General features: G+C 38.1%; 1 protein-coding gene across 3 annotated transcripts in view; it reads left to right on the top strand.

The window, feature by feature from the left end:
- Positions 1 to 16,583, top strand: part of LOC138711811 (alpha-tocopherol transfer protein-like) — an 80,412-nt gene that overhangs the window by 53,618 nt on the left and 10,211 nt on the right. For 2 of the 3 annotated variants that reach the window (XM_069843060.1, XM_069843061.1), the window contains exon 5: positions 5,796 to 5,906. The exons of the other annotated variant lie outside the window; for it this stretch is intronic. In XM_069843060.1, coding sequence (XP_069699161.1) covers positions 5,796 to 5,906 — 111 coding nt within the window. The remainder of the gene's footprint in view (positions 1 to 5,795; positions 5,907 to 16,583) is intronic. 3 annotated transcript variants of the gene reach the window in all.

Here is a 16,583-nt window from a genome sequence, read left to right as displayed (position 1 = left end):
GATGATGATGAAATTAGATAACTCAGAATACCAACCTTCCTAATATCTTCAATATGCGAACAGTAGTAGAGTGCAGCATTGATCCAGGTTCCCCATCTAGTTAATACAGGCTCTGCTGAAAGAGGAATTTCTGGTAGTTCTTGTTTGAATAGTGCAGTCTTTGCCGGAGCTTTTACAAACACCATTTTAACCGAAGGAGTCAAATTGTTAGTCTTAGGATATTGTGAACGAATCTCTTCAGCAGCACGATGTAGGCAGTGGACAATGCAAGTAATGTGGATCATTTTGGGGTAGAAAATTTGACGTGTTCTCGCTGTTTTCAGCATATATGCTGCACTGTCAGTTAAGAATGCCAAGAATATCTCTTCATGTTCTTTGATTGGTCAGAGTAAACCTAAAAACAAATTAAAATTTACACTAAAGTCATTCTATGATATCTAAATTTTTTCAGTCATTTTCAGGATAACGTACTTACGCAATGCATCACTTACTGTCCTTCCAATGGTAGCATGATTGGTTTTTTCTAAGGCAGTACACATTATCAGATGAGGATATCCAGCGTCTACGGAGTCAATTTTCCCCACAACTACATTAGCTACATACCTCCCACAGGAGTCTGTAGTTTCAGCCACGGAAACTCAAAAATGACAATGAATCTCCAATGTCGTTTCTAATTTCCTAAAATATAATTTATTTTTAATAGTTATGAATGCAACTATTTTAAAGTACACATCAATTACACAAATGTTTTGAGCAATTAACTTTAATAAACATTACTGTATAACTGAACTTAATTTTACATACCGTGGATTTTTTCTCAATATGGACTCGCCAGGAATTTTCCTTTTAGTGTATTTCTGCAAAACTCCGCTCGAAGTAATGGATTGTGCAGTTTCCTCCAAGGTATATTAGCTGCTACTAGGGCTTCACAGAGGTTCGCACTAAATGTATCCTTTTCATTTTGTTTTGGATTCAAATTAATCAAAGGCTGATAATTATTTTTCTTTACATTTTTTATGTGAGATGCAGTCTGCAAATGCTGATCCACTTGGGACTATTTTGTGCAGTTCACCTATTAATTAAAACATTATTAAACTTAAAAATATGCAACTGTATGTAATATAATGTGTAAATTAAATACGGTAATTAAAAGTGTTTGTGAATAAATATTTCTTTTTCAAAGTATAAAAGCTTACTTTCTTCGAAAAAACTTGACAAAATATACGTTTTCCGTCTGATATTAAAGTCTTCTCTCCATCAATCCAGCTTTTCAGAAGAGTAGTACTTGAACTTTTGTCTTTAGGCATAACGAGTATTATAACAAACTAGGTACCATGAAACACACTAACCGAATAAATGCGTGGAACGTTGGCAATCAGTTTGAATTTTGCTGTTAAAATATAAACAAATTCATTCTATTGTTGAAAGGAAATACTGTCAGCCCGCGATAGTTTTAAAAAGGCGAAAAAAAAAAAAAAACGAGTGGGCGACGTGCTGCTTAACAATGTAGTCTGTGCTAATGAAGTAGACATTGTCGAGTGAGATGGGGAAAGAGAGTATTGTTTTGTCGCAGTTTATATTTTTACAGAATAATATATTTATTTCTGTATTAAGTTAGTATAAAAATGCAAATATATGCTCTAAAAGTATAAACATGCCATAACATTACAGATAAGCTCAAATATGCACAATAAAATTCTGCATACTAATTCCAAACAACAAGAAAGATGTTTATGTTTTGTCTGCATTTCGTCAAGTTTAAGGAAAAGAACTTGCAAATTTGCAAAAATCCGCAGCCTAGTTATAATACAGGGAGCGTGTGGCTCTTATTAGCTGTGCGGGATATCCTTTTCTAAGCATTATTTCGCATAGTTTTGATCTAATTCCGTCGACGCTAAATAAGCACGTACATAGTTGATACAGCGTCGTTAAATAAGAAAGTAAAAAGAGACAGAGATGTTTGATCTTCATTATGTTGCTAGTGAGCAGTTGGAGGATGGCAATATTTCTCGCTGTGTGTTTAGTTACCAGTAACGTGGTAATTATGTGAAAATTACAGTGGGCCCAACGTTATTTGTAGACTGCTGATGTTTTAGAAAATTAACTCTAACTTCTAAACACAGACCTTACAGTGCATGAGGATTAAGTTGGCGTGATTTCTACTGTCCTTGTCTGAGGTCCTTGTCTACCGATTGCCACCAGATGTGACGGGCAAGAGGTTTCCTTTTGTACAATTCTTGGAATTCCCTTTCCCCTCCCTTCTCCCTTCACACTTTTGCAAACCCAATTAGTGGATCTCTCAGTGGCGTCTCGGGGTTGTTTGAGTTCATTAGTTATAGTAGTATTTTGTGAATAGTGAAGTGAGTTTGTGTCTTTTTTTAATTGGGTTATTTTACGACGCTGTATCAACAGCTCAGGTTATTTAGCGGTCGAATGAAATGAAGGTGATAATACCGGTGAAATGAGTCCGGGGTCCACCACCGAAAGTTACCCAGCATTTGCTCGTTTTGGGTTGAGGGAAAACCTCGGAAAAAACCTCAACCAGGTAACTTTTCCCGACCGGGATTCGAACTCGGTCACCTGATTTCGCGGCCAGACGCGCTGACCGTTACTCCACAGGTGTGGACGAGTTTGTATCTTGTTGTACCAATTTAATATAATATAATTCAGAAATTAAAATGTTTTCGGAGATGCATGGTTTAACTGTTACCTTAAATATTGTAATGAGTGTTGTGTTCCTGTATTTAATAATAATGGTAGGCAATATGGGAAAACACGGGAAAGCCTTGAAGTCGGGCGATATGAACATGGTTATTAATGCATATAAATTCTTTACTGAAGAATATGAGGCACTGAAATGCGGAAAACAAACAATATCTGTGCCGAGTTTTATCGAAAAAACTGCTGCAGCGACAGATATATCATCTCGTGGTGTTAAAAGGATTAAAATAGAAAACAAAACAAAACAAAAACAAAAGAAAGCGGAAACGGAATTGGAAGCGTGCTGCGATCTCCAGGAAAGAAACGCCCGAATAGGATTCTTAAAAAACGTGTGTAACAGGTTAAAAATGAGCGCACTTGCAAAAGTGACGGAAGAAAATTAGAGGAAGGCCTGTAAACACGTAGAAAAAGTTGAAAAATTTTATTGGGCGAAGGATGGACTTGTAGATGGAAATTTATTATTCGTTCGTAATCAAATTGAACGACACGGACATGGACGAACTTTCTGGCGGAGTGGAGTCAGAATTTGAAGAGGAAGAGAATGCCGCCACTCGTAACTCGTGGTCGTTTGAAGGAGTGTCGACCATCATAAATGAGGGTAGAGAGAGATGGTGAGCATTCTCTCTCTTTCTAAAAGGAACTAGACAAGTAAATCCTCATGGACTGTAATAGGGTTCAGTAGCAAATCGCATTCGAGCCAAACCCAAACGATGTTTACAAATGCGCCATGATCAGCAGAATGGCAGTCAGGCAAAATACAGCAAATAATACAAATTTAAAATCAATTGGCGTGTATGGGATATTTATAATTAAGGAATACTTGTTGCTATATATTGAGAACTTCACGCGCACACTCATACACACAATACACTCACATTAATACATTATTTTCATTTTCTATTAAAGTATGTAAAGAGTCAACTGCAAAAAGGGGGAATGTCGAATGTATTGCATTTTGCAGGAAATCCAATTTAAACTTTGACATTCCCACCCTTTGTGTGCTATACTAATTGCTCAACACGACGTAAATCTGGAACTATCATCTTTCTTGCAGTGCAACATAGTGTATTATATTTTACTCCCTTTGATATATTATAGTACTGAACCTTCATCTCATTTTTCACAAATTTACGACAATGTAGACAATTTTCTTGCAATATAGATCATATAGATCATACAGAAATGACAAAGAATATATTTACCACAAACGAAAACAAGGTAGTGAATACAGCTAAGCATTCATTCCAGTGGCTATTTTAAAATGTAAATAATAAGAAGAATCGTAATTATCTTACTTATCCCAATTGTGAAAAGATTCTATAATAATGACAAGAGTTCAATAGTGACTGAAGTTAATGGAGTTTGCTACAGATTTATTTGCATAATGTTTTTCGTCCATTGAGACAAAAATTTTGTTATCTACTAATATTATTCTTATGTAACCTATCACTTTCTTTTATAGGAACTTTTGAAACAATACTTTATTTGCATAACGTTGAATCACTTGGAAATTTCCTGTTTGTGTATCCTTTTAGAAAATTTTTATGCAAGAATTTCCAAGTTTTCGAAATGTGTTATCAGCAGGGTTAGCATTTTAGTCACACTAAATTTACCGAGAAATATAGCCTTGAACGGCGGGAGTTCAAATGTCTCGCGCTCACTCCAAAAGTGGCGGTACAGTAGGCCTACTGTGAGTGTAAATAATGGAGCATATCATTACAACACTGCACAATCGAAACATTTTGAACAAATATCTTTTCCCCTCTACTGGCTACAATTGCATTTCAAATAAATAATCTCATAATAAATATACAACAGACGTTTTATTCATAAATACAAACGATAATTTACATCTATTTATTCAAACAACTACTATTGCAATGACAAAAATTAACATGCTGAGATTATATAACCGCAACCTTCTCCAATTGTCATTTATCATCATTAAGCACAGATCGCTTAATAATTGCGAAAGGTCACAATTAGAAATTGCATATGTTTCAGCAAGACACAATTGCAATTGTTCCTATGTTGTTTTACTGCCAAAGTGAATTTGAATACCTCGTCGTCTTTCTAACTACATTTCTACTTTGCACACTTTACAGAATATGTTACCATTCTTAAACAAAAATAACAGAGGCAGAAAAAAGAAATTTTTCTTGGTGCCTTGGGTTATGCACGTGCTCCTGGGGTTATTTCATGCGCTAATTCAGAAAATGACATTGGCTAGGCCGTATCAGCTCTAGTTCCTGAGATATTGTTGCATTTGTATAATTATATAGTATATATCATAATTCTCATTTGTTACAAACTGATCTGTAATGACGGCTAGATGATTTTCATGGAACCAAAAAATTATTTTGATGGTTTATTTTTCATTAATTATATCACAAAAATCAATTGAAATAATCATTATACTGATCTACCTTCAGCTATGAGATCTGTGCTGTACACGTATCTTTTACTATTCCACCCTTCCATGAGTTAGCACAGCTATCAGAGGATGGATCTTATATGTATCTTCTTCATTTGATCAAGTTTGATCTATCCTAAAAATATCACCAAAATATCTAATACTCCTTAAATATTTACAACAACCATTATATCGATTCATATCTAAATATTTATAATAAAAGCACGTAAGCAATTTTCAAATTCTAGTGGAAGAAATATTTATTCTCTCGTCAAATATTTCAAATACTTCATTTCTTAATTAGTTTAAAAATCTATTAAAAACATTCATTTGTTTTATTTACGACAAATTTTAGTATTTTCATTTCAACAAGTTCTTTTCTGTCAAAATTTGAAACAATGGATCTCGTCACGTTTAATCTAAAAAGTGCCACCGTACTGCAGTCGAATATACGAATACATTTTAGACCACGTGACAGAGCCAACACACGCTCTCAGCTGCCTCTCACTATTGCCTATAATGCTCACTGCTGTTATTGGTCCAGTAGCCCGGCCCTGGTTTAAAGTGTGGTGCCAAGTAAAAATCTATTGCACACCCTTTTTCTTATAAATTAAATAGTTAGTGGTCCATAATATAACTTGTTTTAATTTCTATTTTTCAGAAAGCATTCAGCACACGGCTGAAAGCGGTCCACTTCATCAACGTACAGCCTTTTGCTGCAGTTATCGTCGACTTACTCAAACATGTCCTGCCTTCTAAGATTGCGACGAGGGTACGTGAATTATAACACATCTTTAATGTTTGATATTATGACTCTGGACCGTTCCTTGTGCTAGAAAACTAAAGATTAATTATTAATACAGTTCGTACAGTTTTGGATAATGCCTGTTCATCTAGCAAGCGATATACTTGACTGCTAACGCGGCTCTTGTTTGGTAAATTTTGGGGGAACAAAACATGGACTACATTAAAATTTGTATTACTAATTTACTTAGTTACGTATAAATGGCATTTAAGGAATCCGCAGGTTCATTCCCGCCATTATATAAGACCCCCATTGGTCCCTATCCTGTGCAAGACTAATCCAGTCACTATCATCATATCCCACTTCCCTCAAATCCAATTTTAAATTATCTTCCCATCTACGTCTCGGCCACCCCAAAGGTCTTTTTACCTACTGCCTTCCAACTAACACTCTATATGCTTTTCTGGATTCGCCCATACGTGCTAAATGCCTTGCCCATCTCAAAAGTCTGGATTTAATATTCCTAATTATGTCAGGTGAAGAATACAATGCGTGCAGTTCTGCATTGTATAACTTTCTCCATTCTCCTGTAACTTCACCCCTCTTAGCCCCAAATATTTTCCTAAGAAACTTATTCTCAAACACCCTTAATCTCTGTTCCTCTCTCAAAGTAAGAGTCCTAGTTTCACAAAGGTACAGAACAACCGGTATTATAACTCTTTTATAAATTCTAACTTTGAGATTTATTGACAGCAGATTGGATGACAAAAGCTTCTCAACCGAATAATAACAAGCATTTCCCATATTTATTCTGCGTTTAATTTCCTCCCGAGTGTTATATATATATATATATATATATATATATATATTTGTTACTGTTGCTTCCAGATATTTGAATTTTTCCACCTCTTCGAAGGATAAATCTCCAATTTTTATATTTTTACTTCCTACAACATTCTGATCACGAGACAAAATCATATACATTGTAACTATTTTATTACACTAATATTTACTATTTCAATTATTTGCACTATCTTAAAGAACTTAAGTCGATACTGATCAAACATTATTTACACTAAAATATATAGCTTTGTGTATTTTCATGCAAAGTATTTTATTTCATTACTACAGCCTTGTATTTTTGAAAATGGTACATAATAGTGTAAATAGTGTTTCATCAATGTAAACCTATACACTTTGTGATAGTGTGTAAATAGAGAAAATAGCTTATTATAATGCACATAATGCAAATATATTATAATGATATTGATTACATTCAGAAGCTGATTATTATCAGAAGGAATGATTCTCATCTCTAGAATTTGATCTTTCTTCAAATGTTACTTTTGTAGAATATTTATTTTTAATATATGAACTTTCCTTCATTATGTTAATCATTCTTTAACCAAATTACCTTAATTAACACTAGTATTGTAATTTTTAACTCTTAGGATTACATGTAACTAAACACATCCGCATTTTGGTCTCACTGTCTTTTCAATTGGTTATTTTACACGCTTTATTAACTGATATGATTTTCTATCGTCTGAGTGAGATGAAGGCGATAATTCCGGCGAAATGAGTACAGGGTCCAGCGCCGAAAGTTACCTAGTATTTACTCATAATGGGTTGAGGGGAAAAACCCCCGGAAAAAAACCTCAACCATGTATTTGTCCAAACCAGGATTCCCAGACATTTTTTCACAGGTATAAAGTACCACGGAGTTCTTGTCACAAATTTTTTGTCACAGGGATATTAAGTCACACTGGAATTATTAATGTCTTAAGGAGAAGAATTTCACATGGCTGTTTTGTCATGGTTCTTTCACGTAACAGTAGAATTTATGTTATATATGCAGCAATATTATTTATCATATATCATTTTATTGAAATTTGTAAAGAAGCAGGTAAATCTTTTGCGAGTGTTAGATATTTTACAAAATAGATATTACAAAATTAATGACTTTATTGAAATTTGTAAAGAAACACGGGTAAATCTATTGCAGTACAGTGGAAGCTCTTAAGTTCAACAGAAATCAAGTTCGACATCCTATATTTCGACTGCTTGCGTAGGAGAATTAGACACGCCCCTATACCGGCACTAAGATATAGGTTTGTCATTTGAATGGGAATTCGTTCTGCGTCTTGAAGTGATACTTTTGTTAAACGAAAACAGAATATTTTATTGATTAGGGCATCCATATTAATCACTGATTTTAAATTAATGACTCTTATTTTTCTATTTGAGAATTGTGCCGTTTGTGAGACGGAAATGTCGAAACCCACTGTGGTACTAGAAGCGCAGGAAATGCAACTACAGTACTCTATTCGTTGATGGATAACTAATAAGTATTTGTATTCATTTTACCTGCCACACCCTCTACCCTTATTGGACTGAACTTTCAATTTTGTTCAGCCGAACTTAGGAGAGTCCACTCTATTATATATTTTACAAATTATTACGAAATATACTATTTTATTGAAATTTGCAAAGAAGCGGGTAAATTTTGTTAGGAGTATTAGATATTTTACAAAATATTACGAAATATATCACATTATTGAAATTTGTAAAGAAAGAGGTAAACATATTGTGAGTATTGGATATTTCATAAAATATTCCTGAGGCAGTTCAAAATGTACCTGCATGTGCCCAAGTGTTCGCACGTATTGGAAAATCTTTTTGCATCACTACTGTATATTCCTGATACCATTCAAAAATTTTTTCCACCCGCTTGCCGAGTTCCGAATATTTGTTCTTTTTTATTTTGTGGTGAATGTCCCTTTAAAATCTTTTAATGTCGTAATGTATCTCAGCGGCATCATTTGTAGATGTTCAATTAGATGACAGATTGAAGGATGATCCTTGCCCACCATGTAGTTAACGCGGTTATGCCAAGCCTCACAAGTGTTAGTTGTAAGCGGCAAATTTAAAAGAAATCTATCATGAAAATTTCATGTTTTCGGAGGGAATATTGGTGTTCTCCGCCCTCTACCACATCTTCTTCCTCCTAAAACGTCTTACGGTTCTTCTCAATGTTTCCTCCTTCGGGAGTTTAACATTCGTTTCGCTGGACACTGAAGCATTCGCATTTAGAACAATCGATGAATAAGCTTCCGGAGACGTGGCATTTGCATTCTTTATTTCTTCCCTAAATTGAGCAGCATTCCAGTTAGTTAGTGGGGTTTAAAAAGGGCGCGTCAGCGACTATGGCTATTTGCGCCCTTATCTTAAATTCTTTACAGAACAGAGACATAATACAATAATCAGAATGCTTAAAAGAACTAAAAACCTTGTCAGGGTTAAAACGAGGTTCACAAATGCAGTTTCAAAAGGGTGATGTATAAAAAATTATAAAAATCTCAGACCTTAACTACTATTTAAAATGAGACAATCAAGTAATAAAACAACTGCTACCATAAATAAATTATCTGGGGTATTTCCAAAATACTCGGATGTAAAAGGTCCGAATGTCAAGTGTGTTAAAAAATTATATACTAAATAACAAATGTAACCTTCGGATGTAAAGGGTCCGGGGAATAGGGAAACGGGTCAATAAAAAACTAAATTACCCTGTCAAGTCCAGTACTCGATAAAAATCTCAGAACTGCATTTGCAGAATTAAAATCATTTCCAAGAGCATCACGTGGAGTTGGCTGAATTCCATATTGCCGATGGACACGGTCATATTTTCTACAACGCAATAAATAGATCACACTCCGGCTGAGGCACGACACGTAGCAGATGGCCATGTGTCAGATGAAAGAGGCCAATCCTCAACCAGGTGAGTAAAACTTCTTCGTTTCGTGACGCTCTTGTGGACGAATCCCAAACTCGAACAATATTCTTTATTCTTCGTAATTTGTTTTCCTCTTGTGCAGACCATTCTCCTTCCCATTGCCACCATATTCTATATTTCAAATGATTTTGTAAGTCTTGCCACCTCTCGCGCCAATATATCAGATTGCCATTCATAGCACCATCTTTGGCTGCAGCATCTGCAGTCTCATTCCCAGGAATTCCAACATGGCCAGGAATCCACACTACTCCAATCTCGCAATCAGAGCTTAGGAGTGTGTGGAACAGCTGCTGAGTTCTTAATACAAGGGAATCATCTGAATAGAGAGACTGCAAAGACTGAATGTCACTTAAAGAGTCGGAGCAGATTAGATATCCGCCCCGAAGTTGTCGAATTAAAAACAATAAAACTCTGTAAGAAGCGTATAATTCTGCAGTAAAACACTGGTAAATTCGCTCAGTTTATATTTAAATATCTGTCCATTTGCAACAAAGGAGCAACAAACTCAATCATTTACTCGGGATCCGTCAGCAAAAACTAAAGAATAATTTGGAAAACATGATAAAAGTTCACTAAAACTAAGTCTATAAACAAAAGCTGGTGTAAAGTTCTTAAAACTTCGGCTCAGGCTTACATCACACATGGGACGTCGCATAGTCCACGGTGGAGTGGTTTATATTCCAGTGTGCGAACGGATGTTAGATGGACGTCGAGCTCAGAAAGCAGTTCACGGAATAGCACGCCTGCTGGACGAGGTCTCTGTGGATTTTCACTTTATCGGCCGTAAAGAGACGAATGATGGAAACAGTCGAAAGAATTGTGCTCAGGCTGCGAGCGGAGCTTAACCGCATATGAGAACAACAGGACATTACGTCGCCGATACAGTGATGGTTCCCCCGCTTCACAATACAGGCTCGCTATTCGACTCGTTCGGAAGACACCCGTAGCGAGTCGTATCCCATGATGATGAATAGTGTCTAAGAGACGTAGCTTAGATTTATTTGCTGAGCCATAGATAAAACACCCATAATCCAGCTTTGAACGGATAAGAGCACTATAAAAACATAAAAGCGCTATCCACTCTGCACCCCAGCGAACCCCTGACAAAAGGCGTAAGATGTTTAACGATTTTTCACAACGCCTTCTCAAATCATGTATATGCGCCTCCCACGTTAATTTATAATCAAACATAAGGCCCAAAAACCTCGCAGTGTCTGTATATTGCAATTCCACTCCATTAAGAAGCAGTTCAGGATGTGGATTGAGTCCACGATGGTTGTAAAAGTGGAAACACTGCGTCTTTTGAGTGGAGAATTTAAAACCATTGCGAACAGACCATCTGATAGCTCGTTGATGATCAGTTGCAACTGTCGACCGATGGATGGAAGGTATCGGGAGCTGTAATATAAACTGAAGTCATCATCGTACAAGAGAGAAGATACTCGGTCACTCACACAGTGGGCAATTCCATTGATTGCAATGCAGAAAACAAGAACGCTTAATACAGACCCCTGCGGAACGCCGTTTTCTTGAAGATGTTCATTAGAAAGTGTGGTGCCTACTCGAACTCGGAAATACCGCTCTGCCATGAACTACGCAACAAACGTAGTGAGACTGCCACGAAGTCCCCAATCATACAGAGTTTGCAGAATGTCATACCGCGTAGTTGTATCGTAAGCTTTCTCTAGATCAAAGAAGATCACTACAAGATGCTCTTTCTTGAGGAAAGCATTTCTAATGGCGGTCTCCAGTCGAACAAGATGGTCTGTGGCAGATCTGTACTTACGAAAACCACATTGGATATTAGATAATCGGTTTTCCGATTCGAGTACCCACATAAGGCGTTTGCTTATAATCATTTCCATAACATTGCATACGCAGCTAGTGAGACAAATTGGCCTACAGATTTCAGGGCAAAAGAAGGATCCTTTCCCGGTTTCTAAACAGGGATAACAATGGCGGAACGCCATGCAGATGGAAATACACCCTCTGTCCAGATTCTGTTTTATATTCACAGAAGAAAGGATTTTCCAGCGGCGGAAGATGGCTAAGCATGCGGTTATGGATGTTATCATGGCCAGGGGAGGTGTCAGGGAATGTGTCTAATGCCGCCTATAGCTCCCCGGATGTGAACGGTGCATTGTAGAGTTCAGTGTTATCTGATATGAATTTCAGAGTTAGTTTTTCAGCAGTATTCTTGATTTTTAGAAATTCCGCGTCATAATCTTTCGAGCTGCTTATGTGTGCAAAAGTAGTAGCAATATTTCAGCAATTTGTATAGGACTGGTGGTCGTTACTCCATTGTTCAGAATTCCCAAAATTACAGAACTACGTTCCCCCATTATCCGACGGACTTTGTCCCACACGATGTTAGATGGGACGTTCTTTTTCAATGAATTGACGTAGTTTGTCCAGGACGTCTTCTTAGCATCGCATACAGTGCGACGAGCTTTGGCTCGAAGACGTTTAAAGTGGACAAAAATTTCTTGGGTCGGATGGCGCTCAAATTAGCGTAAGTCACGTTTTGCGGTCTCGGATTGCATCTCTACAGGCATCCGTCCACCAGGGGACAGAGAAGCGTTTTGGCCTGCAGGACGACAGGGGCATAGATAATTCCGCAGACTTTATAACCACAGTTGAGGAATGTCCACTACGGAGTCCACACTTTCCTGTCGGTTATCATCGAATGATATGGACTCCGAAAATCCGACCCTGTCCGCCTTTTTAATAACCCAGTTTGGAGATCGAGATTCCGCAGGACGTAAAGCGGACATATGCATTCGAATAGGATAGTGGTCACTACCATGTAGATCGTGAATCACAAACCATTCGAAATGCGTCGACAAAACTGGGCTACAAATGGAGATATCTATCATGGAGTATGTACCGTAAGCCAAGCAGAGATGTGTTGCTTCCCCTGAATTCAGGGTGACAAGATTTAGACGGGTACATACCTCTGCTATTTTATTTCCTCTCTCATCATCGGAATTTGAGCCCCATGAGTGGTGGGATGCATTGAAATCCCCTACTACCAGATATGGAGCAGATACCTGCGACATAATGTCTTCAATTTCATGCACTATGAAAGGTGTGTCTGGGGGCATATAAACGGAGACTATTGAGAACAGAATGGAAGGTAAAGTGACTCGAGCGGCTATGCATTGATGTGGGCTGTTGATATTGATAACAGAAGAACAGATACTTTGGCGGAAACGGAGGGCACACCCTCCGTTGGCACCGGCAAGGTGATCGTACCGGTAAACGTAGTATCCCGAGATACTCAGGGAGTTTTCGGGCCGAAGATGTGTCTCCTGGAGACATAAAATAGCAGGGTTTTCATGATAGATCAATTTCTGTAGTTCTGTATATCTGCTACGTACACCGTTCACATTCCACTGTGCAATATAAGTCATCTAGAGGAGCTATATCATGTTGGTGGCTTAACAGGGGACCTTCTCTTCTTTTCCTTTCTATGGGAAGATGCTTTTGCCTGCGACTGCTTTGTCTTTGACTCTGGCGACTCATTTGCAGTTCGTCGCACTCCTGATCGTGATCTTGATCGAGGACGTGATCGAGAACGTGATCTCGACTTGCCACCCGAACTAGGAGTGCGACGTTCTGGTGTTGTACTAGGCCTGCAATCCATCTCTGCTGTCTTAGCAGCGATTATTCTTAGGGACGTAAGGCCTGATGTCAAGTTCACAAGTGTCGTCTGACTCAGCAGTCTGTGTAGCAGAGTTTACATATGTCTGGGTTGTGATCTCAATTCGCTTCCCAAGTATATTTGTGAGAGGTGGCGTTTGTGTGGTGGCATCAATTCCCTCTGTTGCTTTCCGCAGTACAGACGCATAGGATTTTCCGTTGCCTTCTTTCTTTATCTAAAATACGTTTACGTGCTAATATTTTCCCGGACTCGAAGCTCTTGAATCGTCTTTTCCAGTATATACTTTGGGCAGTTTTTAGAATTAGAAGCGTGGTTACTTACTTACAAATGGCTTTTAAGGAACCCGAAGGTTCATTGCCGCCCTCACATAAGCCCGCCAGCGGTCCCTATCCTGTGCAAGATTAATCCAGTCTCTATCATCATACCCCACCTTCCTCAGATCCATTTTAATATTATCCTCCCATCTACGTCTCGGCCTCCCTAAAGGTCTTTTTCCCTCCGGTCTCCCAACTAACACTCTATATGCATTTCTGGATTCGCCCATACGTGCTACATGCCCTGCCCATCTCAAACGTCTGGATTTAATGTTCCTAATTATGTCAGGTGAAGAATACAATGCGTGCAGTTCTGTGTTGTGTAACTTTCTCCATTCTCCTGTAACTTCATCCCGCTTAGCCCCAAAATTAGAAGTGTGGTCCCCAGAATAATTCACACAGTGCTCGACGCCGGCACATGGGGAATCCCTATGGTGAGCACCGCCGCACTTTGAACAGATGATATTGTTTGTGAAACGTTTTTGCTATGTCCGAACCGTTGGCACCTAAAGCACCGCATTGGGTTCGGCACATACGCACGCACATGGACACGCTCGTAGCCGAGAAAGATATGTTCTGGCAAAAGAGACGTCTCAAAGGTCAGAAAGACTGTGCTTAGGGCTTCAGTACGTCCGGCCCGCTTCCATAGTAAACGGTAAGCCTTGGACACGGACTGTTCCGCCAGCTCTAGTTGGATCTCTTCATCTGATAAACCATCTAGAGAATCTGTATGCACAACCCCTCGCGTGGTGTTGAGCGAGGAGTGACGTTCTACTCTGATAGGGTATGACCCCGGCAACTTTGCTTTCAACAGCGTCTCACTCTGTTTTTCAGATGCAGTCTCAACGAGGAGACTACCGTTACAGAGACGAGTTGCATTTCTGACCTTCCCAAGGGGTCCATCGAGCGTAGGTCTCACGTAGAATGGACTAATGTTTTTCATGTTTTTTTTTCCGTTCCATCCAAGGTGATACTGATGAACTTCGGAGGCGGCACTTTAACTGCTACTCTCTCAGGGTCCAAATCCATTGCATTGTTCGGCATATGATCAGCAGTCGCATTGTCTTTTCCTATTTTCTATTTTTGTGTTGTTTCTCTAATGGAGGGGAAGAGGAGCGCGAGGACATTTTGTACTGGCCCCCTACTACGGAACCGTCGGCGTCAGTCTGCCACCGGAGGGGCGGCACTTTAACCCATATAAGCCCACAGGGTCGTTAACGACCCACGTCATATTTTTATTGATTCCTTTAATATTTGTTTAAATTTTCGGTTGGACACCATCATTATGTGTTCGAAAATATATTGGCAACACTTTAGTGTGTCCAGTTGTTCCGTTGTAACTCTCTGCAATGCATTTTAACTGAAAATGTGTAACACTTCAGTTTGGTTATAATGCACGTCGACAAAGAAATGTAAGTAGACACTTCATTGTTAAGTATTTTAGATCTGATATTGTTTTATTACATAGGGAAAGCAGTAACCAATATGATTACATAAGATGGAGTCATGAATTGTGTTGAGTAGAGGCGTAATAGTGTAAGAAATTTGGGTGGGTCGTTTTCGACCCTATGGGCACATAGGGAACCTTTCGTATATTTTGCTGAATTTTCTAATAATATTATTATTGATAATTATTGTGAGCAGATTTTCTTTACTTCCATATTCCCTATGAAAATTTACGAAACATTTACGATTTATAAATACGTGAAGTAATTTTTTAGGAAAATTACTATCCCGCTAACACAGCTAACAAGCAAACATTCTGATGAGGGCAAATAAAAAGTTAATTTTTTTCTTCCACCATGTTAATAATGTAAAAAGAAGTGCTTATATATATAACTTTCTATCACAGCTTCATTGTGACTCTTGCTAAAAATATATAGTACGCCTACTAGCTCATTATCTATTGCTATTCCAAGCCTGGATCGTTCCTTATTTGGCATATATAGGCAGGTCGATCTAAAACAGTGACCATATCATTTTCAAATAAGAATGTGAATTGTTCGTAAAAAATAAGAAGTTGGTTTCCAAATTAACTCATCTATGATTAATAAATTTATATCGATTACCATACTTAATGGGATTGAAGGGAATCTTTTCCAATATGATTCCCCGGGTTTTGTGGCTAATATATCTAGAACAGGCTTGCTCAACTTGATTGTATTTGGCAGCCAAACACGATTTGGGCAGCCTGAACAAGAGCCAGATCACTTCGAAAACGTTGAATTTTAGACAATTCCAAAAGAATAAAGATACGTTAGTATGTATTATTATATTTACAGATAGTGTACAATATGTTTAATAACATTCAGATTTATTAGAGTAAATTACTAATAACTGTTTCTTTAATATTTCGAGAGAACCAGAATTCGAATTCTAATCAAAATTATTAAAAAAAATTGCTGCAAAATTATCTATTCACAAAAAAATTTCAAACACCATAAAATAAAATTTTATGATTAAGCAAAATGGAGTTTTTTCTTGTTTGGAGGGAGGATGGAACATCCTAAGCACTACGACCTGAGATAGGTCTATATTGTACACCCCATGATATGCCTGATATGGGATGAGTTGCGTGCCCACCGAACCTCTACGCGCACCGACGTAATCACTTGACCCCCTTAACGACCTGTCTCTACAGCCAACAGAATCCATTACCACCCCTGCTTTGGCAACCTTCCCCAAGGCTCCCTTAACTGTCCGAGGCGGATGTCCTCCCCCGAGGTCTGCCCCGGGTTCCGTTACAGAAGCTATTCATCATCACTTGAATACAATCCACGGAGGCCGGTCGAGAGACCTAGCAGCTTCGGAGGGCCGCCTGTAGAGCGATCTGAAAACCAGAAGTATCGGGATGATGCATGAAAGGATAATATGAGATGAAATGAAGTGGAGAACATGAGTGGGGTTCTAATCGCCTGAGAAATTTACCT

The sequence above is a fragment of the Periplaneta americana genome, chromosome 13, assembly GCF_040183065.1.
Source record: "Periplaneta americana isolate PAMFEO1 chromosome 13, P.americana_PAMFEO1_priV1, whole genome shotgun sequence".
NCBI classification, from domain to species: domain Eukaryota; kingdom Metazoa; phylum Arthropoda; class Insecta; order Blattodea; family Blattidae; genus Periplaneta; species Periplaneta americana.
The sequence above is the reverse complement of the archived record's forward strand: the minus strand, read 5'-3'. Positions and strand labels throughout refer to the sequence as shown.